Below are 24,070 nucleotides of genomic sequence, written 5' to 3' on the forward strand. Positions count from 1 at the left end.
GAGACTTCACAGGGTCACGGAGTCACACACCTTCTGTTTTTGTGAATTTATGTATGCGCGCATGCATGTGTGTGAACCTTCTTATTCTCACATCAATAATACATGCTATTCAGTTCATTTAACAGTGTCAGGCTTCATTGAGTCACCCCTGGAAAATGTGAAAATAAATATAAACCAAGGAGATATTTGTCTTGGGGTATCTATTGTAGGAATGCTTGTTTATTGTGAACTTAAGGATGATTGTTCCAAAAATATATTTAGATACACTTTAAAATATTAATGTCATTGTATTCAGTTGAAAATAGAAGTTAGTTCTGATAAAGGATCATTTGTTTGCAGATGCTACTTGCTTTGGTTTTGTTTTAGTCATTAGTTCACACAGGTGTCACAGTATTAACCACAGATTATTTCATGTGAACTGTGGACATGTTCCATTAATCTTTGACAGAAATAAACAAACAATAACAACTATATTTTTTTAAAGACATTTTCTTAAACATTTATTTGTTTATTTTATGAAACCTACTGTATCATAATTGATATGCAAATTTATAAGGCCTCTAAACTATAAACATGACACAAAATTTGCAGAAAACACCATCTACACTACATTTGTTCTGTCATCTGATTGATATTTTATACTTTAAATTGATTAAGTGGCCTTCTAGTATAATTTAAAAACATCTCCCTTCAGGTTGTTGTACTCTGTCTTCTGTGTCTTTTTGCTGTGAATTCTTTAGTGATTAAGTAAACATACCAATAACATTTACAATGATAGCAACATTTTAAAAGTAACAATAAAATAATAAAAATATTAGCAGCTGTTTGGGCCTCTGATTAAAATGCAGTGTTTTTTTTCCTTATATTTTTTTCTCAATCAGCTTCATATTCTCACTATATAATAGTGTATGAGCCATAAAAGCCTCTGTCAATTAACTTAAAAACAAAAACAAAACAAAAAAAATGACTGTCATTTAATATGTCAGGCTTTAAAGGGTTAATGTTATTTACAGCAATGGCATTCATAAACAAGTAATTTACTTGCAACTCCACTGCTGACCACAGGAGGAGCTGTTGGCTTGTTTTATGCATTCTTCTTTTCATCTGCTCCTCTTTGTGTGTCCTTGTTTTGTGATGAGTAAAAGCGCTGTTAAGGGACTCTCACAACTGGAGAGATTAACACTGCCTTATTACAGCCCTCCCCCCACACACATTTTGAAAACCTCGTGAGTACTTTCATTCCTGAGCAGAAGGCTGTTATGTGAAAGTGCAATGAGTTTGTCCACCATTTGGAGGTCATTCAGACTTCCACGTTTTCTTGCCCTACCTCGGGAGTCATACTCCATCGTGGCTTCCTCTCTGCTGTGACCTGTCAGACAGCAGACAGTCATGAGCGTCTAGGACGAGCGCAGACGACCAGTGGTGTTTTAGACTGCACTAATGCAGTGGGCGGCCTGGAAGCTGAACAGCCGTTCACTAAACTGCAGCACTGCAAATATTCCCAGCAGCCCACTGGTCCTGTCAGCCAGAGCTCGCTGTACTCTTTAAGGTTAGACCCATGTTGCCAGGGAGACGGAGCAGCACTGTGTGTGTGTAGTTCTGTGATACAGTTCCTCTGCTCAACCTGTGACTTATCCCTGTCAGAGCTGTGGTTTGACTTGTTCACAGTGGTTACTAAATACATCTACACTTGCGTTGGCATTTGCTCTAGGAAAATAATTCTGATGTTCAGTGAAGAAACTGATTTGTGAGTTTGATATGGTAAATTTTTGCCTGTTCATGATTTTCATAAAATGTCGTTTTGACCCTGGCAAACATGCTATCAAACAGGTTATCAAATTGTAATTGGAGGTTTCTTTTGTTTAAATGTACCAGGGTGTGTGTGTATGTGTGTGTGTGTGAGTGTGTGTGTGTGTGTGTGTGTGTGTGTGTGTGTGTGTGTGTGTGTGTGTGTATATATATATATATAAACAAATGTGTTTAATAATGAGTAAACTTGTTTAAAAGGCTCTTGCCTTTCATGATTTGTTTACTTATTACTGCACAATTAATCAAAATTAAATTGCAAAAACAATAAATCACGATTAGGCAGAAGCTGCGATTGTCATGCATATCTTTTAGTGAAGCACGGTTCTGTGATCAGCAGTAAATCTCTATCCGAAGGCCAGAGGGTGCTCTTACGTGGAAACTACCCCGAAGAAGAAACCCAGGAAATCGCTGCAGCTGAATAAACAGAAGATGTATTTATCTTCATTGATTCAACGTGACTAATAAACACACGACTATGGCAATATATGGTTTATCTGAGTTCTTATTATAATTTTCATCATAATAAAGTATATCTATAATGAAACGCTAATCGACATAGCCTTTATCACTGCTTAGAATACAATGAAATATTGTGTGCCTTAATTATTCTGTTTAAGAAGCCAGATCATCTCACAGAAGGATTTATTTTAAACAAGAAGTGAATTTGGAGTTAAATCATGTTATTAAATGTGGTATTTTCACGTGCTCTCAGATGGAGCAGCATTTACTACACAGAGCCGTAGTTCACTGAGAAGATACACAAACAGCTGACAATTGCAATGAATCGCGCAACCCTATTATTTATTTATTCATTTATTTACTTTTTTTGTAAATTTGGTGTTTCTTTTTCACTTTTTATGTAATTATTTATTTACTGTTTTATTTACCTGTTACAAATTTATTGACTTTAAAAGAATGTGCAAGAAAATGCTTAAATGCTAATGTCTTGCGAGTGCACATCACTGTTTTTGCCGTTTTTTTTCTTCTTTCTTTTTTTTTTCTCTCTCTACATCTTATGTTGAGCATTGTGTGTTTAAGATTGTGTTTTTGGCACTGCAAATCACTGTTAGTGTAAATGCCCCTTGGTAATGCTCAGTTATCCTGAATGACATTTCTCTGTGACACTGCTGTGCATGTTTGCGTGTGTCTTTTAAGATCTTTTACAACTGTTTTTGAGTGTAAGAATGCATCCTCTATGCATGCCCCCAAAACTGGTAGAATTCTGTGCCATCACTTTCATTGAAGATGTCCATACATGGAAGGGATCTTTCAATACTCTTGTCTTTTACTGTATCTTCCTTCATTTTTCTCCCTCTTTTTCTTTTACTCTCATTCTTTTTCTTGGTCTCTTTCTTATTTTCTTTTGTCTTTTGGCTCTTTGCAGAGGAAGAAGTGGAAAATTTCAATGTTTCCAGCTTGCAGGAAGAGGTGTTGCGGAACATCGAGGCTGACAGCTTCTGGTGCATGAGCAAGCTCCTGGACGGGATTCAGGTAAATTGATTCCCTATCTGCCAGCGTGCGGGCCTGATACATTCACTCTGTGTGTGTGTGTGAGTAGAGCACCGCTGGGGAAGAGACGAATGTGTCGCGGCAAGATTCCCCTGCGTGTAGGTGCCCCGTCCCGTTTCCTCTCCTTGCCTTTCCTCACTCGGCCTGTCCAGGAATAAAATCCATGATGAATATTCTCACTCTGCACCACAGGCAGGACGTAACCTCCTTATCCAAAGGGCCTGGCGGTGCTCGAATTGTCATGGGAAAGCAAAGCGAGCCCCCGCCCCACATTCACTTTGTCTTGCCTGCCTCGTCTCTAATTGATTTAAGGCCATAAAACACCCGTGCTGTTTACGCAGCAGAGATAGAGACACACGTTGCAGTATAAAGCTAGGTGGTTGCAGTCCTCATCCCCATATTTCCACGGCGCTCTCCCCCAGAAGACAGCAAAAGATTCCCGTGCGACCTGCTCTGTCACTTTTTTCCTCCTTGTTGATAAAAGACTCAGTAATTGGGTGTTTCTGCAACTGTACACACTTTTGGCCTTGTGGACTTAGAAATTAAACTCACAACACATTTTTCACTTAACCGTTTAATTTGTGTTTGTCTGCTAACAGCGTCCAACAGTAGGAGAAAAGGACAGTTTGTTGTTTTTGCCCTTATGCAAACAGTTTAGCAAATATGTTTTCCACATTTTTGAGCATTGAAACTCTTGTTTTCCTAAGGCTTATGTCAAAATTCTAGAGATTGGTAGTTTTGTTCCAAATCTTACTGACCTGTCTCCATAGGCAGCATTTTAAGGCGCCATTGACAGGCTCTCAACATAAAGGCTTTCTAATATGCCTAAAGTGACATTGGTGGAGAAGCCAATGCCAAAATGCATTGCGGTGAGCTTATTCTACAGAAAATAAATAAAAATATACTTTAAGCGAAATTGAAAAACAGGCCAAAATGAGCTATAATATAGTCATATCATATATGGGCAAAAGTCCAGTATTGTGCATCCCTATTCTCGGGTGTAATTATTCACTAATTTTCCTGATGCATCAGTTACAAACCCTAAGGGCCGTTACATAGTCAACGCATCGGTACGCATACGCATCCCCAAGGCTACGCATTGATATGCCTCGGCCGCCATTATGCATCGCTAAATGTCTCGTCCTAGTTTTTGATATGCGACGCGCCGATGCACGCAATACTATGCGTTGTCGGTGGGGGCGACATTGCAAGTATTGTACATTAATTCAAGTATATTATGTTTACAGAAGAAGAAGGTTTGAATACAATGGCGGGCGAAGAGGAAAAATTATCCGAGCTTATACGTATAACATACCACCGCCTATCTCTGCGCTGCATTTGTTGCCGCCGATGTAAAATCAGCAATATAATGCACTCCTCTTCAGTTGCCATTGTGATCTGAATATCATGTGATCCGACTCTACTAATATCACCAGACTCTACTACCCCCTGTTGCGTGAGCGGTGTATTGCATACACGCATCACCCGTGACGCTTGCATCCACTGTTTAGACTATGAAAGGGAGCGCGTCACTCGCATTGCTTGCTCACATTGCTCGCGTTGACTATGTAACGGCCCTAACGATGCATGTGCATCTATCTTGAAACAGGATTTTTTAAATTGTAATTTGTTGATTTCGGCAAGCAATTCATTTAAAATGCTAAGAACCAAACAAATTGTGAATTTCTTCAGCAAAGAATGCAAAATCAAATTGTAAATAGAATCAAATCTAATTTCATTGTGAATATTCTCGAGTCATTCTTAATTTGCAAAAAAATCATTCTTAATTGGAATTGAAAACCTATGAATCATGAATCTAATATATTCAATGTCTACCCAGCCCTATTCATCAGCATTCAAAATCGCTGGTACCTGCTCTGCGAAATCAAGAACACGAGCACCAGGAAGCAGTTGAGTGTAGCTGAGGTATCATGGACGTGTAGAACTGATGTCCCAACATTCACGGTGCCCTGTTCCATCTCGTCTCAGGAGGCAAAGAAGTTTCTGGTGGGGATCGTAAAGACCCGAAGATTTTAACATTTGAAAATGAAAGTCAGAGTCTGAGAAAAGTAGCCCAAAAAAAAAAACAACAACTAATGAAGGTAAACCATAATGAAGACAGTATCAAAACAAAGGGAAAAATAATGGAAACCTGTTAGTTTTCATAAGATTCAACCCTTGAGACGTACACAGTTGAAGAAATACCCAATTACAGTGATGTGTTTGAAGTGCGTATAGAAAGGAATGTACGATTGTCTCTTCACACATAAAGAGCATTTGTATGCAGAGAATCAACCCTCCTCACTGGTATTAGATTGAAATGCTCTCCCGGCCCTCCAAAGCTTTTGTGGTATTTTGTCTCTAATTACTGCTGTAATTTGTGTGTACAAAGCAGATTCTCTTAGGTGCTAATGATTTTTCTCCACCCTTTGTTTTCCTTACACCTTCACACCATGGCAGCTGATAGCTCTGAACACTTGCTCGCAAGTTGTTAGCGTCGGCAGCGCAGTGATCTCTGCATGTGCGTGTCGGTGTTGTTGAGTGGTTGTTAACTCGGAGTGTAGTTTTAGCGTGATTTTATAGTCTCTGCCATGCGTAATTGTGTTTGGGTCTCAGGAGAACGCTTGCATTTAGAAGCATAGGGTAGAAAAAGTTGTTAATTACAAGTATTGTATTTCCCTCCTGTCTTTGAAAATAGAGTGATATCATTGCTATTGTCATTTATAATTATTTTAGATGGCACTTTATGATGTATATTCAGGAATAACTATAAAAGGGGTTTTGTTTATGCATCAACCTTTATTAAAATAATATTCAAAGCTAAATACAAATACAGCTCTATGAATAGTTTCTTTGAAATACTGATAATAACCACAGATAATAGTTCCTCAGTTTGTAAAAACAAACACAGATTGCATTTACTGTAATGCATTTGCAAGTATGGCTTGTAGGTGTTCTTCTGTGCACAGTTATATCTTACTTGAGCTGTGAAGTTGTATAATTCGGACTTTTAGTGTTGGGACTATTGTCCTAATTGCATAAAGTTTTGGTGTTGCAGTAATTCCTGTAGTTTGGTGGATTGAAATAATACTTGAAATGGTGATTTTATTGCACAAACATTATTTTTAGTATTGTGACTGTACTTTTAAAATGCATGCAACATTTTGTTTTGTGTGGTCACATATTCTTGTGTCATTCCATATATGTGATTTTTAGATACTTAAGCCCACTTTCGGCCATCACTAAGAGATATTGCTGTATGAACACCTAATGTACACTTTATATACATTTAAAATGGACTTTCATTGCAAGTGCATACATTTTCTTTTTTTTAACAAAAAACACATTTAGGCAAGGAATATTTCATTATTTTAAACTTGCATTGAACTCGGAACGTTCCTTTAAAATATAATGAGTCATGAGCAGGATATGAAAAACAACGCTCGTTTGTTCAGCAGAAAAAGTACCACATTCAAACATACATTTAAAACAGAAAGAGGATAGTGTGCATATTTGGTAGAGGTTTTTTTTTGTTTTGTTTTGTTTTGTGATCATGCTGCTATGAGCCAACGGTTGTCCTCCTCTGCAGTCTGTTCTCTTTAAAGTCAAACTAAATGCTTGCTTGAAGGGTTATGACTTATTAATAGGAAGACCTTAAGCCCCTGGAAAAATGACTGCGTTGTTTGTCCCTTGCTAGCTGAGCTGGTTGCTGTGTGTACACGTGTGGATCCATTAGGAGCAAATCCATCTGTATTCTCAGCCCTGAAGAAGGGAAATGAGAAATGGGTGTTAAAGCAGGCAGCTCACTGCAGAAGCCATTATCTGTGATGTCCAACCCTCAGGCCAGGACACCACAAAGCAGCTTGTGCCTCAGGATTGTGGGAGTTTGTCTCTTTTCGTCTCATATTGCAAATCAACACGGTCGTCCTGAAGGACCACCGCAGCCTGCGTTTCTTCTCAAAACAATTATTTCTTCCGCAGCATTTATTGGCCTAACTATATTAGCTTAAATTTGTGACTGTAATTTAAAAAAATGATGCTGCCATTGGCGGGAGTCAGGAAAGTGCTATAGGCCTATGTAATCAAAAAAGATTCACAAAACTTGTGCATGAGTTAGTGATCTGAATAAGACTTGCTCAGTCTGTGAATTGTTGTTACTGAGTTTTCAAGCCTAAAAAACAAAAACAAAAACACAAATCATTTTTTGATTTGAACCAGGAACCATCACTTCTGTATTATTGTTCAAAATATTATTGCCATATTTAGCATAGTCTGCTTTTGTAATTGTAATTGCTTTGAATAGAATTGTAATTTTGTAGTGGTTTTAAGGGAATGCAAGCATCTGACAGGATACAATGTATTTCAATAAAAACTATTAGTAGGAGGTGAGGATTACTTGTGTGTGTGTGTGTGTGTGTATGCATGTATGTATTTATTTATTGACTTAACTATTTATTATTTACTTAACTGAATGTCTTTAAACATTATTTCTGTAAAATGGTTGGTTATAAAATAATGTTTTATGCTTAATAATTATTAAATAATTGTTTTAGGCTTATTATTTGGGTTGATACACCCCTCGAAAACCAATGTTTTTCATTGTTCAATGTTCATTACAACATACATTCTCAATACCTTATAAAGCATTATACATGGTTTATACAGGCTTTAAGTGTTACCAACTATTTCCACTGCTTATTCCATTCATTTTTTAGAAGAATTTTAAATGCATTAATAAGTATTATTAGGTTAATAAACTGAATGCAAATGACAACAGGAGGCAACATTTGACAATCATATGTGAATGTTGGAGATGGTAGAAAGCTGACTTGTGGTGTACAAACTTTGGAACCATAATCAGCACAACATTTTACTTTTATTCTATTTTGGACAGAGATAAATATTCTTACAATTGTACATAAATATTACATAAAAATGTATATAATATTAAATCAAACTCATTACTTTAGAAGCAATTTTTAAAAGTCTGGAGCCTCTCTCAAGAATGACTTCAATTGAACTGCATCTCTCGTGAAACACCAGACCGTGATACTCGCTGTCTCCAAGTGTAGAAAATTAACGAGGACAGCTGATGTGTAAACACACACACTGAGCAGCAGCTGAAGGAGGAGACCTTTGGACTCTAGTCAGTCATGGTGTAGGGAAGGAGACGAAGCCTGTCGGAGACTGAGTAGATCTGAGACTTCCTGTCAGCAAGAACGTAATTTACTCTCCTCTAACTGTGAACGCTGAGGTGTTTAGTGTGTTGTGTAGAGGTTAATAGTCGACACATGACCTTCCGACTGTGGAGCTTTGGGCGTAGTGATGTTTTGGAAACCATTACGCCAATGAAATTTGAAAGATAAACCCACATCTGGGAAACTGCTTTTGGAAAGGGGAAAGTTTTTGCTTTTTGAAGTTTATTTATTTAATTATTCATTTTTTTGTTTGTTTGTTCATTCCCAATATTAAAATACTACTGAAATACTATTAAAATACTGCCTTTTAAGTCTTATGATTATGAGTTTATGATGCAAGTTACCGTCTCCAGGCATTTAATAGCATGGAATAAATAAACTAAGGCTACGTTTACACTAGTGCGTTTTCGTTTTTAAATGCATAACATTTGCTATGGTTATGCCTGTTGTTTACACTACTCGTGCGTTTTCCACCCTCGAAAACCAAGACTTTCGAAAACGCTGCATACCCCGGTTTAGTTCCAAAACTCCAGTGTAAAGCGACCAAAATGGAGAATTTCGAAAACGATGGCGCGGCTGACCACATTCGCTCTGCGTATCCTTGACGACCGTGTAAACAATAGCATAATGCTCATTGTTGTACCCATAGATATGTATAGGTAGATTCCCCATTCGACCACTCCAAGTACGCAGACGCATCCACCATCTAAATATAAGGGCATCTATCTATACATATCTAAGGTTGTACATACATGAATGGTCATGCGACATGCATTTTTGGTTGTGTAGTGTGGACAAAAATCATTTCTGAAATGTAGTGAAAACGCCAGTGTAGAGGAGGATCGTTTTCATTTTAAAATGACATTATAAAACGAAAGCGCACTAGTGTAAACAGGGCCTAACTAACTAACTAACAACAACTACATTTTTCAAATTATTTTGAGTCATACATTTTTGGACACTCAACCAATGGCGTGAGTTGAGCATTTTGCCTAACCAATGGCATATTAGGAGTGTTCAAGAAACCTATTTGAAAGCAATCATTTTTGCAGTTCCATTTGGTGACGCTGGTGGTGCAGAAATGACACACTTCAGCTTTAAAGCCAGTGTATGACAGATGACAGCAGGACTCAAGGGAAAACACTGGCAGAGAGACAGCTGTTATAAGACGCAGTGACCGCTCACTCATACTCCCCTCATATGCTTTAATATACAGAACCTCAAATCTAAGATCAGTTTACTGTTACCAGATGCTCATTTGAACATGGTGGATCTTGTGCTGGCTGGCTGTGTTTCTGTGCTGACACGCATGCTGGCACAACAGCCGTGCTTTGACACTGGAGGCCATATGTCAGACTACAACTTGTTGGACAGATTGCTTGGTCTGGGTCCAGTGTTTGTGTGATTAAAGGCATCATTTATATACCATTGATACACTCTCGGGAAAAAAAAAAAAAGGGTACAAAAGTTGTTCACTTGGGTGGTACTTTTGAAAAAGGGTATACCTTTATACTTTATTTACCCCTTAAGAGTGCATATTATCATAAATATTAGTAAATAGTGTTGAACTTTTATTTACAAAGCAAGTCTATATATTATGTTTCTAGCAGTACAGTATCATCATTTTACAACATAATCGTTGGTCAAATCACAGCCATGCCCTTTTATATGAGTGTTTTCTATTTAAATTTATTTTAAAATATACTTTATTTTTGTGATGGCAAAGCTGATTTTTCCTCAGAATTCCTTGGTTCAAAAGTACAGCATTTGAAAAACCTGCCGTAGCATTACTATGCACATATGAGAGAGAGAGTGTTGTTTATTGTTTGTTGTTGTTGTTGTTGTGGTTATTTTGCACCCATATAATAAGAATCATTGGGGACCATTGTTGTTTTGAACCACGTTGACCTTTTATGTAAAAAAAAAATTATCTAGCAAGTAGCACAGTTCAGAATTTTAGCACTTTCTTCTGCTTGTCAATCAAGTCAGCAGGCTAGAATTTAAAGTTCATTAGCCTAACTGGTTTGTAGTATCTTGGCACATTAATATAGAATTAAATTAATATAGAATTAGATGTGGTCACAGAGTGTGGCCTTTCCTGGCTTATTGTTTTATTGCTTAATACACTATATGCCAAGTCCAAAGCAACTACTAATGCTCTTAAATTCAAATAAAGACCCCCCCACCCCCCCTCTCTCTCTCTCTCTGTGTGTACTTCATGTGTATACTTCAAATACTTCATGTGTAGTGAAAGTGGTTTGGAGAGAAGAATGTATATATTGCTGGAAAAGCCCATTGCATGATGGAGATAAGCCTAATAAGAGGCATAAGCCAGATAAGAGGTGACGGGGACCCACAGAAAATGCTTGAGAGGTGCAGATAGATGCTTTTATATCTACAGGCTTGAGCGTGTGATGGAGGCAGATTATTCAGCTCATGCATACAGCTCTGCCGTGATCTGTTTCACAGTTTGCGCTGCCGATGCCTCGCTCATCTTTGCTCTTCCTTTTTTCTCTGATCAGTGCTTCTCTTTACTGGGCTTTTTGCACCACACTGGTCATCCACCTTTTTTTTTTTTACTGTTCACACGTATAACACATATAACGTAGCATGCTCACCAGAATAAAACTTCAGATCAAAACTGCCTCATATCAGCCATCTGTTAAGCCCAGGTGGTTTTTCTTTTTACTCTTGTATCATTTTATCTCACATGCTGACTTAGAGAACTACAGAAATATTTTTAATTGCAGAACAACAAAAATGAATGCATGTGCATAAGTTGATGTGGCCTAGTGGTTAAATATATATGGGATCAACTGATTGTAGTTCTAATCCCAAATCAGAAGTGTAAGCAAAGTGCACTTGAAGCACTACATGTTGACCCTAACCCCATTTTAAGGCCTGAAAATCACCTATTCAAACTAAAATAGGTTTTATTTTTTCACTACTTTTTCATAAAACTGGTCTCCTTGAAAAGTATCTGAAGTAGACTCCCAAAGGACAATTGAAACATACTTACACAATCACCCTTTCACTCTGCTGGAAACTGCTCCATTCACGTTTGTTTGTTTCCACCCTGCAAACATTTCACACTTTTGCCCCTTGTGAGCCTCAAGCATCTGCTACTAAACTCTTGCTGAATGTCCTTCTATAAAAATATATATATTTTTTCATCTTATGTACAGTCTCTTTGCCAAACTATTGATAAAATATAATCACATTTGAAAACAGGTGATTATAACTGCTATAAACAATGTTTTCTCATTTAAGTTCTAACCAATATGATTTACTGAATGCTTTTATTTTGCATCATTGGTTCTGAAACAGACACATGTTTTACTATCACCAGAACATTTCCGGTTCACACTTTATTTTAATGTCCAACTCTTGCTATTAACAAACTGTTAACTATGACTTTTGTCTCAAAAATCAGAATATGTGCTTAATAAGTACTTATGATCAGCCAGTATATTAATAATAGGCATGCTAATAAGCAACTAGTTAATAGTGAGACTTTGTCCCTGTACTAAAGTGTGTTTTTTATTTTATGTAGTCAATAAATGTTGCATTTCTTTGAAAATACAGTTCTCGGTAAATAAATATACTGTGCACATGACATTGTAAATAGTGAGATTGTTTTTTTTTTTTTTTTTTTTTTACTTTTTTTTAAAAACTGTAGCACTCACTTTATTATGTATAGTTTACTGGGGAGAAGTTAAACAAGTGCAGTAGTCCGTAAATTGTCCCACTCAGTAAGGTTAATACACCACTATTAGACCCCCTACTGGTTCCTCTGTCAGCGGTGGGATAGGAGGGGGTTTAGGGGTGTGAGCCAGAGGACCATAAACTAATTAAGGTTGTAGAGAAGTGGAGCCCCTTTAAAATTGTTTATAAACCATTAGGGGGAACATGTTCTCCCGGGGATCTGCCGTGCAATTAGAACCAAGGTCAGAGGAACAGCGGAGGGGGAACGGGGCGTGCTCAGAACTGCTGCTGTGGACAGAAAGTGGCATTTACACTGGGGCAAATGCTCGCTTTTATTAATTTCCTAAATAAATAGGTGCCTCACGAGGCCCTTTGTCAGTATAATGCACCTTCAGTGATATTAATGAACCTCTTGCATATTTAGCCTATTTTTCCCTCTCTGGCTTTCCCCCCTTTCTCTCCCTCCTCTTTTTTTCTCTCTGTATGCCAACTTAAAAGAAAAAGAAATGGAACCATTTGTGACCATTTTGCACCTTGCTGCTCTTGGGAGTTGGTGTCAAATACAGAAATGGAACATGTGAAATTGGTTAAAGAAGGGAGGAAGGGAATTGTTAATCAGTCATTTACTAAAGAGAAGCAAATGTTGTTGTATTCTGTCCAATTTTCCATTAGGAGACCCCTTGTTGTATTAAAACCTATGGCATTCGATGTGTTACATAAGCAACAAAGACTGGAGGTAAACAGTCCCTGTTGTATTTACCCAAGATCAGGCCTGTAGGTAATCTATCCATTTATTATCTCTCTCATCGGTTATTTCCCCCACCCTGGAGCATGCTTAAACAGCCAAGACAAATGAATTGCCAGTGGAGCTTATGATTTTCTGATAATCAGATAAATATTTGCATGCAATGGTGGCACGTACTAAAGCAAATGGGGCCTGAGGCCTTAACAATTTGATTTGCCCAATTGGTCCCCTGCTTCGTCGGAACAGTTTATTGACTGGAAGTGCGGAGCTGTGGATTGCATCGACACATGCTCAAGACGGTTGCCTGCCAGCCTATTCTTCCATCTCTAACACAGTTAGCTTTGATTAATGCTTGATCTTTGACGCTTATGCCAAGTCAAGTTCCAGCCTTCAACACATGATCTTTGAAGTGTCTACGCTGGATGTCAGAGCTCTTGCCGGAAATGCGTCCTGTGGTTTTTTTTGTGAATTTTCCGGCAGACCCTAGGGGTTGTCGGAGAATACAGATGAAGTGATCCACTTTCATCCTTATCAGATGGGCGCCTCTCAGAGCAAAGGGTTTGAGATGTCCTTCACTTTTGCATGCTGAGACCAGTGATACTACAACATAGCAGCCAGACTGCTACCAATACCATCTCAGCAGTGTTCTTGAGACACTCAGATGTGTTGCCTCAATCAGTTTTTTTTTTTTCACAGTCTTTTCTCTCTCTGTGAAGAACACAGTACTGGGCCAGCGCGTAATTTTACTTGTTTCCCCCTGGGCCGACACGGCCCTGTGCACAGTCAGGCTATTTTCTCAACTGTTGTTTAAGCAAGAGGGGGCCATTGTCTCATATTTTGGCTCAGCACATGAGGGATAATGTGACTCGGAGCAAATACGGCAACCGCGTTCAAGAGAAGTGCTGTTTTATTCCACGTTTGTATCAGTGTTGCACGAGGGCTGCAGCAGGGGCCGCTCTTTTGTTTTAGGAGGCTGTGTTATCCTCCTGCCCCCTGCCAATTATATTCAATCAGCCACTCTTGAGGAAGTGGCAGCAGGAAAAGCTTGAGTTTTCTGCTTGGCTGCTGCTCTCTCCTGTCCCTCTTTTACTGACAGCCGTATGCCTCCGTCGCAGCTCACTGAGCCCCTCAGTCAGATGTCTGATAGTGCAGCCTGTCGCTCATATTCTTCCTGCCACATAACCTCCCTCATTAACTCTCCTCTAAGCGTGCACATGCAAAGTACTAAACTCATGAACCATACCTTTAAAAGAGAAATCCATCAGCCCCTGGCCACGATAACATGAGTGTGATGCACATTGTACAGATGCACTGTCTCAAGTGTCTTTTCTTGTCTATCAAGATAATGTAAAGGCTATGCCATGAAATGAATTGAAGAGAGACAACAGATGTTAAGCAACCAAACATGATAATTCTGTCAATCGTTCACCAATCATTCCATCTGCAAAAGCTCTTAAATCTTATCTAGTTTCTTTGCAGCTTGGTGCACTGCACCAGATTTGACTTCATTAATGCTAAAATGTCTTTGGTTCTTGAGTGTCTTGTGACTGAAAATGTCTTGCACCGATTCAAATGTGTTTAATGGACAATGTGATATGAGATCTTTAGAGTAATTGTATGTCTTTAGAATAGTTTGAATATAGCTCATGGGACCTATAGTCTACTTGCATGGTGTCGTTTTTTTATCCATTTTGGAGTTTGACTGTTATGGTGAATAGTCTTCAGATTGCCCTTCTGTATTCCATAGGGGAAGGAGAAACATGGGTTTGTGACAACACACGGTTGAAGTAAACAATTGCAGATTTTTCTTCTTTTTTGAGTGAACTATTCTTCTATGCCTCTGTGACTGACATAGAAAAGAAGACTATGGTCGATTTCAAAGAGTGAACTAGGGAAGCAGTGAATGCAGACGTTAAAAGGTTCAGAATATAAGCTCATGATCCTGGATGTTCATATTCTGCATTGGTGGGTTATTTCTGATCCAGCTTCGCCTGGCAGAGCAGAAGCGATTGAGAGAGGAAAAAAGGGCTGCTTAGACTAATGGAAAGGCATCAGCAGCCACAGAGAGAGTGTAAAAGCCCTCTCCTCTCCATGAATAACACAAAGCTGAACTCTTATTATGTGCTCTGGTTATCATGAGTCGTCATCACAGCTCCAAATCCTTTCAGCAGGCTTGTTTGCATCAAGCAGATCTTTCCACAAGTTCTGGTCCACATAGGCTGGTCTTAATCTCCTCAGATTTGCAGTTTTTTATTCTCATATATTTAGAAAAAAAAGTCACCATCTTCTTCTGTTTATCTCGGATCACCTTTTTAGCCTTTATTCTTTTTCACTCAGCGGAGAAATCAGTCCCTTTGTGGGTAGTGTCAAAGGGAGATTAGTAATCTACTGAAGGTGAGTGATGGATGTTTTGGAGAGTATAACATAGTCCCAAAAAGCTTCAGCTGGGAAGCTCCAGTCGCTTTACCAGATCAAAGATGGATTGAGTAAAAAAGGATGCCACAAAGCTTCAACTTGTTCCACAGCCAGAGCTTTAAAAAGATCCCTGGAAAAGAGGATGCTTTCTAAAGCGCATCGAGCTGGAGTTTGGCACCTGCTTGTATCATCAGAGCTCTTCCTGTCACAGCATGTTATATAGGTGCAAGTCAAACCCTTACTAGTACTTCTTTTCAAGATTATAGAATCTCTTCAGCTCGGTTCAAGGCTGGTTAATGATATTGCTGTGGAAACTGGATTGTTTACAGCTCCCAGGGTCCGATGTGTAAGAGCACCTGCACTTCATTAAAGCACGGGTGCTTTAATAATGCAGATGTAATTACGGAGGTCTCTGGACAGGCTTAATGCATGCTTAAGACCAACCCACTGCCTCGGAGGTAATTGCATTGCATCCATGTGTCGCCAGAACACGACATACAAGGAGCGAGAGAAAGAGGCATTTAACTTGTTTAGCTCTTGCTATCCAATGGATTTCTTATCAGATGTTGTCTCCAGGGGAATTGCACAGAGTTAAAGCAATGACGAAAAAACAAAATTAAACTGGAGATCTCTTTACGCCCTATATCCAATTGTAGTGTTGTTGGGAAGTCAGCTTTGCCTGTTAGCATACTCTAGGAAGGATATACATCCAAAAGTGGTGTTGCTGGATTTCTTTTTCTGCAGTGTCTTGCAGGGGAGCTCTGCAAACACCATTTGATTTGACAGAGTACGTTACAGTACAGAGTATATTAAACAAAAACATGTAATGGAGATATATCAAAGTCCTCATGTTCCATAAGGAAAACCATAAAGAGCATCCAGTCTGGTGAATTAAGAAGCTTGTGAAAATACAATATTCACTCTTAATGTGAACTACCTGTCCTTTACTGACAATGGCATGATGCTTCCTGTCCAGTGTGCAACTGTTTTCTAAAGCTTTAGAAGAGCTTTGGATGATAAACAGATTGAAATTTAAGTTAATTTTCCATTTTACTTGTTGAACCTTTCAAAGAAATGTATCTTGGACGTAAAATTGTCATCAGTTTATGTGCATTGTATATTAGTCAAGAAACTAAACTAAACTGATAGTGCCTGGTTTGGCTCACCTTCCCAATGGAGTGTTGTTTCTGAGTCAGTTTTGACCGTTAACATGCACTTAGCACTTTGTAGGTATGCAAGAGTTGGAGCCAAGACTTTGCCTACGAGATGCCCTTGTAATATGTTCTCAGATCTGACCTGATTGTGACTGCATCTCAAATCATGACTCTCACCCCATTCCCCACTGCCTGGCCACTTTGCCCTAACTCTCAGGGACTCCTGCAGAGATAGATTAGCCCGGCATGGAGCGTAAATGTTCACTGAGCCACAAGCATCCTCCAGGGTCAGTGCTCCAGCTGAAGATTAGGTGTAGACCTGTGAAAGTAGGCCAAGCACGGACTCGGCGGCTGACGCCCCATCTGTTTCAGTGCCGCAACATTGTGCTGCCCCTTTAAATTCCTGTTTTGAGGTCACGGGCAAAAAAAAGGATGTGGCTGGTTTTAATGGTCGGGATCCAGCTATTCATGTATTCATCTAAGGCACCTCTGGAGCGCCGAGGCTGCACATCTGAGCCTGAAGGACAGCTGAAATTGTTTATCGGTTAATGACTTCTCTCCTCTCGCGGGTGTTTGCCGCCTCAGCTGCTCCCAGGCTACATTAAAGCATCCTACCTCTCTGAAGTCTCATCAAAGATGGAGCCATAGACCTACTCACATAGTGCACAATATCTGTCTGTCCACCTTTGCAAGTTGAAGACTGCTTGCAAAAATCCTTCTCTTTGTTCAATCCAGGGTATTTGCACTTGTTGGGGTTGCCAAGGCACAGAGGACCATGATATTTGGCAAGCAATTAGGTGATTGTCCAAAGTGTATAATTAACTCTCCTACAATCATTACCTCTTGACAAATTTTGGAACCCTCAAAGAGCCACTTAGAGGTTGATCCAGTGAAAATTGATTGGAGTAAAAAGCCTTCGAGATAATACTGGTATCAGTGCAATTTGATGCAAAGGAAAAGGCTAGTTAGCCATTTGAATGTAGTCTCTATACAGTTACAGATCTCTTTTGTCACTAAATGTACTTACGCTTCAAGAGTTTGTATGAAGGTGTCCCCATTAGGTATGCTATAACTCAGACCGCTTGATAAGGTGTCACCATTATTGTTACTCACACTGTTATCTCTCCATTTGTCAAATGAAGTTATCCATTTTCATGGTCATTATGACAGTAATTTTAATGTTAAATGTCATCTAAAAATTAGGAGCAGCTTCTGTCTAGCCATGCATCCCAGTAAATGAGTTAGAGAGAATAAAAATGTAGACAGTGAAGGTTTAAAGCAAAAGTGCAAGACTATCTTAAAACTTACTGTTTTTATTTGTTTATTTATTTATTCATTTATTGGCTGTGGTCTGTCCTACACACATTTATATGACCTTCCAACTTGCTCTGTCTTACTCTACATCTTCTCCTCACATGGTTTGGTTTAGGGAGGTGATTTCATAGCAGGTATCATTGGACCTGTTTACGGCTAAATGTGCGTACAGTGCATACATGCATACTCTGTCTGTTATTTTCTTTGTACGCATACCTCCTTCACTTCAGCAGTTTTATTGCTGTGAACGATGGGTCTTCAGCTTCTGTTGATTATATCCATGCCTGACAATCTCAGTTTAGCAAACCACCCAATTTATCATCCCTAACCCACTGCTTGTTTTACGCTGGCTCTTGACAGCTGAACTTGTGCTCTGTTTCTATGGGCAGTATAGCTAGGCTAGGTTTCCTCCAGTGGGAGCACAGAGGGAATCCCACTGAGGCTTGAGGAGTGATAGAGGTGGGTGGGGGTCTCTTAAGTAGCTGTCTGGTCAAGAAGGGTCTTTTAACGTAGGCTGAAATGAATGTGGTAATTAAGCGGCACTGTGGGCCACAGGACCTTGATGAATATTATCACTTAATTATAGGATCACTATTCCCAGCACGCAGTTGAGCTCTGCTAGCACACGATTTCTTTCCCAGTGCGGATGGGCGGTGGTGCATGTATTTGTGCATACATATGCATATGTATGGGTTGTTTTCACTGTGTGCCAGTTTCAAGATATTGTCTTTCCATGACTTTTACCAACTGATTGTTGGAGTAGTAATAACAACTTTACACCAAAGATCTTTAACCCATTAGACAACAATTATATTGCAGTTACAATGGTCTAATTTTTGAATTCATAAGTAACATTTTTAAAACAGAGTAACGCTGCTGCATTATGGAGATTTATAGAGAGTAACTATCCTAAACATCTAATAATTATTACTCATTACTAGTTTACACCAGTTATAACATGATTTATTTCAGCGATATGCATTAAAAGTCACAAGTTTATGAGAGTGTTGTTCATTGTGAGTTTGAGGTTATGGCAATGTTACTTATTACACATTTATGCCATTGGTGTAAACTTAAAGGGTTAGTTCACCCAAAAATTTAAATTAGAGTGTGATTTGCTAACCCTCGAGGCATCCTAGGTGTATATAACTTTCTTCTTTCAGACGAATCCATTCAGAGTTATATTAAAAATTGTCCTGGCTATTCCAAGCTCTATCATTACAGTTGCAATTGAACAGTCCACAAGTCGTCAAATAAAGTGTGTGGATCCATAATAAAATGTGCCTCACACGGCTCCGAGGGGGGGAATAAAGGCCTCCTGTAGCGAATCCATGTGTTTTTGTAAGAAATATATCCATATCTCAAACGTAATAAACACTTTTCTCCCACTTCCATTATCTGTCATGAAAACACATTGAAATTTTCATTTTTGGGTGAACTAACCGCTTAAATGGCGTAAACTCAAATAACAACCGTTATTATAAGCTCAAACTCTTATTATCATTATCATAACTCTAAACAACTCATGACAAAGTAACAGTGTTTTGTGAACTTGTAACCAGTAACAATGGAACTAACTATAAACTGAAACATGTTAAGCAAATATTGTCAAAATCAGACTCGGGGCCTGTTCACACTAGTGCATTTTCATTTTAAATGGGCATTTTTAAAACGTCTACGCTGGCATTTTCACTGCGTTTCAAAATAGCTCTTCATCCACACTACACACCCGAAAATGTATGTCACATGACCATTCATGCAGGTACAACAATGAGCATGACGTTTGTGTTTACACGATCGTCAAGGATATGCAGAGAGAATGTGGGCAGCCATACCATCATTTTCAAAATTTGCAGTTTTGGTCCATTTACACTGAAACACAACCCCAGCATTTTCACACTAAAACAAGGTCTGTGGCATTTTCGGAAGTCTTCATTTTCGAAGGTTGAATACGCTGGCGTAAACGACAGGGGTAACTGTAGCAAAAGTTATGCATTTTAAAACAAAAATGCACTAGTGTAAACATAGCCTCAGATTTAAATCTGTTGTAATGGAAATTAGGAAGAATGTTTGTTTGTTTGTTTTAAATTCACACAATTTATCAATTTTGCTTTAACGTCATGTATTTCATTGGGCAAATATGTGTACTGTTTTAAGTTTCCCATCTTTCTTTCTCCTCCCTCAAGACAACTACACCTTCGCCCAACCTGGGATCCAGAGGAAAGTGAAGGCACTGGAGGAGCTGGTCAGCCGGATTGATGGTGCGTACCCTTGGTGAAGCACACCTTACTTAGCTCCGTACTCTCCTTTTTTCTGCCTGTGCCCTCTCTCTCTTTTTATCTCTCACTGTCTCTGACTAACTCATACCCCCAGCCCCCTTCAGCTGCAGTGTCAGCCCCAATCAGTGCACCAGTGCTTTGGCCTTTAGTGGAGAGCGCTCGCTGCTCTGGCCAGGAAAGCAAAAGCCACTGGAGCATAAGCCTCTCTCATTACTTTCTATTAGGTGACCGTAATCAGAATTCAATGCCCATTTCTTGGAGACAGGAAGCCCTCTCCTCTCCTCCCACACAAGGCCTCTATCTCCTCAGCCTGCATTAGACCCAATGATTGCTTTAATTTCTGAGAGAAAGACTGCAGTCAGAGCATATTGTTGATGTTTTTACCCCACTCACTTTGTGTCTATGTGGCAAATAGAGAGAGACTGTTTCATTCTCATCAGTTTTTCCATTATATATAGAGCTGCTTGTTCTTTCCTCCGCTTCTGTTTTGATTGCCTGCTCGATTCTTTACTTTTGTTCCAGAGGAAGCTTTTTTGTCTCTTCCAGTTTGATTATTCAGTTATTTACGGGACCTGTCAGAGGGAAATAAGGTTGAAAAGTAGCTGATCACAACATAATTTTTGCTTTTCCACTAAAGAAATCCCTCCCTTTACTAAGCACGAAGACAACTACCTTTAGGCTGATGTACTTTACCCACATCTGTCTCCACCAGAAAACAAGGTGTACCACCCTGAAACCTGCTGAAATAGGTGTTCCTTTAGTTTGCATCAGTCTAGTGGTTTTGATTCAGGTAATTTGATGTATTTCATGGAGACAAGCACATTAACATTGGTTTAATGAGCCTGGTGAGCGAGCATTATCAGTTGAAGTCTTTGTACTCAGACTCGTTCTTGAGTAACCTTCACATTGTCAGGCTCCAGAGCTTTTCGCCTGTCACATTTATTGTGTTTAGCCACTCTTGATTACAGATAATGTCTTCTATTAGACATTCAAATGGGGTTTGGAAGTGCTTTGCAAAGAAACCAATGAAAGGGAACAATTGATATTTGAGATTCATGGAAAGGCGCATGGCTTTTTTTCTCTCTTTTTTTTTATTCTTCACCAGTTTTCAGCTAAACAATAACTTATGCTTTGTGAGTAGTTATGAAGGATACAGTTAGTTATCCTTCTGGATATGGTTGTACTGTAATTGTGTCTTGCTCGGGTAGTTACTGTTTTAATGTTATTATTGGAGTCATGGCCTACCATTTAGCCCATATTCTCCAGGTATATAATATCACATAATTTAATAATCTGTTCATCAGTTCACTATATGGCCTTCTGCCAAAACATTGAAAATTAAAAATGTAATTCTTATTTTCCACTAGATATTTCCACAAAATATACACTAGATATTTTGGCATGCTCTGCAGCAGCTGACCACTAAATAACTCGCAGCGCAGCGCAACACAACAAAATACTATAGAATCTGTTATAATCAGTGATGCCATAGGCGCCGATCCGAAAATGATCGAGCACCCACCGAATAGCATGAGACAGTCTTCATTCATTTTAACCAATATGAAATGTATTGCAGCTTGTACGACTTTATTCTTGTTTTCATAGTTCATTTGATCATGAATCTCTTGGTTTGCAGCGGGCTTGCACTCCCATATAGTGATCATGACTCTGCACTCTCTCAGATATTACATGTAGCTCTCAAACTTTTCCCTGTGTATGCGAGAATAAGTGCTTATTGTAAGCAGGCATTTATTAAATCTAAATATAAATTTCCCCTGCCATTATATTAGGGGGTCGAAGTCATTTTATTCAATTACATTTTCTCTATAGCGCCAGATCACAACAGAAATCATTTAAAGTTACCTTTTTGGTAGAACAGGTCTATACCTTGCTCTTTTATTACACAAATTAAAGTGAACACATTCCCACTAGTATTTGTAAATATTAAGCCGCATAACGACTATTTAAATATGAATTCTGCGTGTCTCTGTGTTAATGAATGGCGTAGCCGCGTGGTTTGGTACTTGTACTGAGGCGCACGTGACGCTTACGGTGATATTAACGTCTGCCGTCTCACCATGATGACATAAATACATGAACCACATCTCCAGAGCTGCTCTGAGAGTCACTTCATGAGCAGTTGACTGTTTCATTTTTTGTAAATCTATCCTCATATCATATACACACAGAAATGTAAAGGTATTCATGGCAACCCGTCAAAATAAAAGTTCGGTTAAACTTGCCCTTGCGAAATATAGATTGTTCAGTATAGGCATAATAGGAATAATCATACAATAATTATTTAATGTTTTAATTGTAATATTAAATTAAATTTTTCAAATAATAAAATTTTCATTACTTAAAAGATAAAATGAATGAATGTTTTATGCCTTAGAATTTCTGAGCAAAACAAATCATAAGGCTAAATAAATAGAAGAATAAATTAAACTTGTTTTTATGTTTTCAAATAATTAGACATTCTAAAACAGAATTTGGTAACAATAAAACATAAGGTTGGAAAAAATAAAACATTTGATAAGGCCCTAAACATGTAATAAAAAAAAAAAAAAAAAAACTTTTAATAAATTCATGTTAAATTGTTTGAGCTTCATTATTTTAATTCATTAGACATGCTTTTGATTAAGAAAATTGATTTTAACCATAAAAGAGGAGTCCAAAAAAAAAATAAAAAAATGGCACCCCACCCTGCCACCCCCAAAAACCATAAACCTGGGGGAAACACTGAAATAATTTTATTTTACGAAGCGCAACCCTCATAGAAAGACTGTGTGTATCATTTGTAAGGTTGGGAATCGAAAATCAATTCCAATTCCAGAATCTGATACTTAAAGGGAAACTCCAGCCCAAAATGAAGGAATACATTTTCTACGTGTATTTACGCTTCAATTTGAAAGAAAACAGCGCATCCTTGTCACTATCCTATGCACTTTTTTTATTACATTTTTTTTTTTTTCATCTGTAGGGACCGGATATAGCCATCTGCCAGGACGTTGCTCGCTAATGTAAGCGCTCCAAAGTTTGGCTACATTTGCGATCAGAAACCAAAAAAGCTATAATATATTTGATAGCTAAACATGTTGCAAGAGAGGTGTTACCACCAACATGACAAAGCACTTTAATTTGTTTCATTCATGTCTATCATGAATGAAACAGCTTCATAGTCTTTTCAGCCACACATTATCATTGTTTCTGTTACAAACATTCAAATCACAGAAGAACTGGGATAAAAGTTTATAGTTCAGATATAAACTGTGTGTACGATGTGTATGGTAGTGATTAAAATGGAGGAAATCACCTTTTGAAAGTTTTTTGACATTTCAAATGGAGATTTAGCATTACAATGTTACGCCAGTAGGTTGACGAAAAGGGGCTGTTAAAATGTATTTGTCTTTGAATCATACAAGAGATTTGTTAAAGAAGCTGATTCATCCAGTAATGAAACAAGTACATCTTGAGTGAGTCATTTAATCATTAATTCATAAACTACATGTGATTTTGTTTAGTTGTCCATTTTTTTTTTTTGAATCAGGAGAGAACCACAATTTCCATTGGAAAAATAAATAAATAAATAAATAAATAAATAAAAATAAAAAATTATCCAGAATTATGCAGTTCTATTTTGCACACAAACTGCTCTTAAAAATTCCAGTTTTTATGTAACCTGTTGATTTTTGTTCATGGAATTCAGCTCCAATAAATGGTTTGCAAAAAAGAGACACAGGATAAATGTTTGATATCATTATTTAATCACATTGGAATTGAAACTGGTAATCTAAAAGAATCGGAATCGATAAGCAGAATTGGAATCAGAATCAATAAAATTCAAACGATACCCAAGCCTAATTATTTTGGTTACTAAATAATGTATTTGCAGTCTGTGCGTTTCACTTCGCAAGATAAATTTTGTCTAGTTAATTCATC

General features: G+C 38.2%; 1 protein-coding gene across 3 annotated transcripts in view; it reads left to right on the forward strand.

The window, feature by feature from the left end:
• The window catches only part of LOC109070223 (TBC1 domain family member 22A-like), a 97,337-nt gene that overhangs the window by 52,959 nt on the left and 20,308 nt on the right, over positions 1-24,070 (forward strand). For all 3 annotated transcript variants that reach the window (XM_042722426.1, XM_042722425.1, XM_042722427.1), the window contains exons 9-10: positions 3,194-3,300; positions 20,035-20,110. In XM_042722426.1, the coding sequence (XP_042578360.1) occupies positions 3,194-3,300; positions 20,035-20,110 (183 nt within the window). The remainder of the gene's footprint in view (positions 1-3,193; positions 3,301-20,034; positions 20,111-24,070) is intronic.

The sequence above is a fragment of the Cyprinus carpio genome, chromosome B4 (genome assembly GCF_018340385.1).
Source record: "Cyprinus carpio isolate SPL01 chromosome B4, ASM1834038v1, whole genome shotgun sequence".
NCBI lineage: Eukaryota > Metazoa > Chordata > Actinopteri > Cypriniformes > Cyprinidae > Cyprinus > Cyprinus carpio.